This window comes from Miscanthus floridulus, chromosome 19, assembly GCF_019320115.1.
Source record: "Miscanthus floridulus cultivar M001 chromosome 19, ASM1932011v1, whole genome shotgun sequence".
NCBI classification, from domain to species: Eukaryota; Viridiplantae; Streptophyta; class Magnoliopsida; order Poales; family Poaceae; genus Miscanthus; species Miscanthus floridulus.
In genome coordinates this window covers 59,493,204-59,498,261 of record NC_089598.1, presented here as the reverse complement: position 1 = coordinate 59,498,261, position 5,058 = coordinate 59,493,204, and the positions used below count along the sequence as shown (strand labels likewise).

The following is a 5,058-nucleotide window of genomic DNA, read 5'->3' as shown; positions in this document are numbered from 1 at the left end:
AATTCAACTAAATGGCTGCATGAGTAGTTTCTGTTGTGTTGACAAATTCATGATGATAGTGACCTTTCCTGTGAAACTTGTTAATAACAAAGTTGTATATAACCTACTCATCTTACTTGTCCTAAAATTTCATGGTCATAGGCCTAATGGTTTAAGAATTATAGTTGTTCGAAGTCTGCTATCAGATTTGCTTGTCCTCTGGACAGATCTGAAAGATTGAATTGTTTGACCTAGATAGCTACTAAATCACCTTAAGATGATTAAAATAACGTTGTAGGTAATTTCATCATCTTTCCAGAAAGTCCACAACCATATTGTTTGGATGTGTATAACTCCATTTATGGTCAAAACAAGTGGCTGCTGACTTGCAGTCCAGAAAATGCTTAAATGGAAATTTGTTTAATTACTAGATAGGAGATATTCACCTACTCAGTAAAAGAAAATTTATCTTGTTATCACTTTAATACATTGCTATTAAGGACACTTATGATTATGCATTTTATCATATCATATCATATATGTCATTATCTATGCATCCATGATATCTTATTTCATGCTCATACATATAGGATCGCCTGAAGGAGTAACCCTACTGGAATTCAAAGAAGAGGCAGAGGACAATCAAGGGACACCCCAACCCATAGCTCCCAAAGGAGAGGAGCAGGCTCCAGAAGAACTACCAGAGTTCCCTGATCACCAACCCACATCTTTCCTAAAAGACAAGCCCCAGAACATTCTAAGCCTCCTAGGTTTTATAAAATATCACTTGAGTCCTTTATGTTTGATGCATTCGGTTATAAGAGTTCATTTGGAAACACTTGATGCATAGAACCACCTTGTCCAGATATATACTTTAAACCCTGTGTAGGTCCAGGATCGAATATATGCTTAGCCATGCTTAGACAGGTAGAAGTCGGATGATTTCCTATGACTGGCGAGATATAGGTGGATACCGAATCACGGTTGGATATATTTGCTATCGTGGAAAAGAACCATGGGATAATGTAACTGGAGGCCAGGCAGAGTCTATGTGTAGGTTGACTCATGTGATTCCATCTGTGCCGATTAAGGACTGCATCGTTGGAGGCCCTCTTGTCATTTTGAACACATGCCTCTCACTTAGTTGGCCAGACAATTCGTTCCGACCGCAAAGCCGAGTAGTTCAACTCAGGTCGGGCCTCGTTCTATCAAAGTGCATACACTGGAGGTAGTATGGATGTGCGGGGAGCCGGTGTGAGGCCAAGGGCAGGTTGAGTCCTAATCGACCTGGCATCCGATAGTGTCCCTGAGGGTGCGGCGCTGATCGAACCCACAAAATGTGTACCTAACCAAAGGTGACCTAAGTCTACCTTGGCGCAGGTATGTCTGGGTTTGTGTTAGGAATACTGCCTAGCTGGTTGTAATCGATTTGAATTGTTGTCTCTCCCGGATAGTGAGAAACTTAACGGAGCTTCTTCATCGTAGTAATTGGATTATGGAATATGATGGTTTTGATGAATATGAAAATCTTACACAAGCTATGGTTACTATTGTTATGCTACTAAATGATATACCACATGTTTGGCAAAGGTTAGTTGCTAATCTAGAGATGAACAGCTATAATTAGTGGCTTTTTATGCAAAATAGTGTCAAGCTAGCTCCACTTATAAAGCCTTGAATGATCCTTGGAGTCCCTGGTTTATGAAGGGTAAGTCTAGCTGAGTACCTTCTTGTACTTAGGCTTTATTTCCCACTTGTTGCAGATAACACAGTCTTTCATGGCTATTGTAAGAATTGCTTCTGTCCCATTGTGGACGAGGAGTAGGCCCCGGGCAAGGCGCTTCTACTTATATATCTTATCTATGATGCTTTTGTGGATGGTGATCACAAACTGGCTTGTATTAAACAATGGTGTGAGATGTTGGTTTTAAAACTACTTTGCTTCTGCTATTATTACTTTATTTGGAACTTGGTTTGTAATAACTTTAATCATACTCTGATGTATGCCAATTTATTTGTGAACTCTATGTAACATGTGGCATGTATGTTGAATCATGTACAATCTTAGTTGTATGTTGGCAATGAATCGAGAGCCTTCGTGGTACTCGACGGACTACTGGGTTTATATAGGCTCAAGTATGATAGTGCGGCCGCTTGCGGGCTACCATTGTACTTGTGCTCTTATAAATTGGACGGTTTTGTTATAGCGTCCAGGCCATGGACTCACACATGACGTGTGAAGTCTGTGGAAACATTGGCTATTCAGGGAATGACTACCCCAAAACCCGTGAAGAAGCTGCCTACATCAACAACGGGTTTTGCCAACCACAATGTAATAACAGGTGGAATAACCAATCCCGCCCGCAAGGTAATTTGAACTTCAATTCTTATTACAATTCAAATCAACCTTCTTTAAAAGACTTGGTACTAGGCCAAGCAAAAATAAATGAAAGTTTAACAAAAAGCTCACAACTAATGATAAAATTCTTGAAAATATAAACTCTTAGATTGAAGGTTTAACTTATGCTATTAAAAATCAATTAAGTTTTAATAAAATGGTAGAATCACAACTAGCTAAAATAGTTGTTGCCATTCCTATTAGTAACGATGGGAAAATTTCTGCTCAACCTAAAAATTCATGTGAAAAAGTAAATGTGGTGGTCACGAGGGGTGGTAAGTCCACTCGTGACCCACCAAATCCTAACCATTATGTAGGAAAAGCAAAACAGTGACAAGAGGCTGAACCTTCAACAACATAAGAAGAAAAAGAAAACGAACAAGAAGTGGAGACGGCACCAAAGGACTTCGTCGACACCAACTACTTGTCGTTTCCCACAAGAAACCGCAAGCAAGCCATGGATGAGGAATTCGCTCATTTTGTTGAGATGATCGAGAAGGTACATGTAAGCATTCCATTAATGGACGTCTTGCATGTACCTTCCTACACCAAGTACATTAACGATATCATCAATAACAAGCAATCGCTACTGTCCATGGAGGTTGTCAAGCTGACAGAAGAGTGTAGCACTGCTATACTTGACTTTCCTAAAAAGAAGAAGGATCCTGGGTGCCCCATAATCTCACGTTCCATCGGGATCCAATATTTCAAGCAAGCTTTGTGTGACCTTGGGGCTAGCATAAGCATTATGCCCAAGGCCATCTTCGACAAGCTGAACCTCACACAACTGACGCCAACACCGATGATGCTCCCGCTGGCCGATTCGATGGTCCGTTACCCGGTAGGGATAGCCAAAGATATTCCAGTGAAAATTAGGGATTGCTACATCCCTATCGACTTCATGGTGCTCGACATGGAGATCACAAAAGAATCGACCCTCATCCTTGGGTGACCCTTCTTGAGCACTATAGGAGCCCAAATTGATGTTGGAGCCAGAGAAATCCGCTTCAATATCAATTGTAATGAAGAAAAATTTGCCTTCAGGCCTAGGAAGGAGCAATGCTCCATGATTCGTATTAAGTATGGGCCAAACCTGTAGGGTTATGAGGATGCTACGCTAGCCAGAAAACAAAAAATTTTGACCTCATAAACTAGGATCTACTGCTAGTTATAGATCATGGGATTGCCACTAGACGCGCAGGTGCAGCGGAAGCGACTCGATGTAGTCAAACGTGTCGTAGTAGTGCCAAGCAGTTGCGAGGTAATCCGTCCCCTTCGTGTGGTTCATCCTTGTGCTCCAAATACAGCACCTTCGAGGTATCCACATGTACAGGGAGGAAGCATTGCGCCTCTAGACTGCTAGGTCCACGAGGAACAGTAGGCATGGGCGTAGGATGGGCGACGATGGTTGCCAAAAGGCGTGGATGCCTTAGCCCCGTTGCCCACTCCACATATTTATAGGCGTCCATAATGAGCTCCCGAGTTGGAGGCCCATTAGTAACCCTAAGCCTTGTCTAACTCGGATCCAATCCGAATTAGGCTTCTTGCCCCTTAAGCGTGCGACCCTATGGGTTCACACACACATAGACATGGCCCGAGTACTCCTACTCGGCCATTAGTTGATAGCAGCCTCTAGCAAGGCATGTCAACTCCTATGTGTACGCAAAGATCATATCAGACGAACCACCACAAAACCACATACTTGTTATTCCCTTGCCTCATGATATTTGGTCCAACTCATAGGTTAACACTTAACCCAAGCACGACCATGCATTTCTTGATCTAATCATTAGAGTGATCCAGTGATATCTCTCTCATATATAGAGAGGGGCAAATTCCATCTCGATTGTCTATGTCTCATAGCATGTTTCCCGATAAACCTGAAAACCACCTTTATAACTACCCTGTTATGGAGTAGCGTTTGATAGTCCCTAAGTAGGTCATTTCACATCTTGAATACATACAACAATCTCAGGTCTAAGGACATAACGTACATGACATGAATAGAGATAATAATAACATCTCATGTTGGGTCAGTCCAGCCCCATGTCATGCATGTGCCCACATTATTAGTTTGACATCTCCATGTCTATGACTTGTGAAACATAGTCATCAACTAATAATGTGCTGATCCATTATTCATGTGTGTCCTCACACAAACTCTGACCAGGGACAACATTAGAATAACCATACAAGTAAAAGAGTTTCACAAACAATTCACATAATTGCTAATCGATACAGATTGTCTTTAATGGAAATTCAATGAACTCATAATATATCATGGATACAAGGCAATATAATCATCTCTACGATTATCTCTAGGGCATGCTCCCAACAATCTCCCACTTGCACTAGAGTTAATCTCAAAGATATCTAATACCCATAGCTCTCATGTGTGCCTCATGCTTAGGCTATGGAAGAGCCTTTGTCAAAGGATCTGCAACATTCAAATCTGTGTGTATCTTGCATATCTTGATCTCATCTTGTCTAACGAACTCTCGAATGAGGTGAAATTTCTGCAGTACATGTTTGTTCTTTTGGTGATTCCTTGGCTCCTTTGCCTGCGTGATTGCCCCATTGTTGTCACAATGTAGATTCAATGGGTTGGACGTATTCAGAAACACACCAAGTTCAATGAGGAACCTCCTCATCCAAACACCTTCCTTTGTAGCTCTAGAAGA

The 5,058-nt window shown here is 41.5% G+C and overlaps 1 protein-coding gene across 1 annotated transcript; it reads left to right on the top strand.

The window, feature by feature from the left end:
- Positions 1-2,834: 2,834 nt before the first annotated feature.
- On the top strand, positions 2,835-3,329 carry LOC136526091 (uncharacterized). Its single transcript, XM_066518862.1, has one exon. It carries the CDS (start codon positions 2,835-2,837, stop codon positions 3,327-3,329), a length of 495 nt encoding a protein of 164 aa, XP_066374959.1.
- Positions 3,330-5,058: the final 1,729 nt, after the last annotated feature.

Excerpts from the sequence above, each read along its gene's own strand:
- LOC136526091 (XM_066518862.1), top strand. The coding sequence starts at position 2,835 with ATGGATGAGGAATTCGCTCATTTTGTTGAGATGATCGAGAAGGTACAT.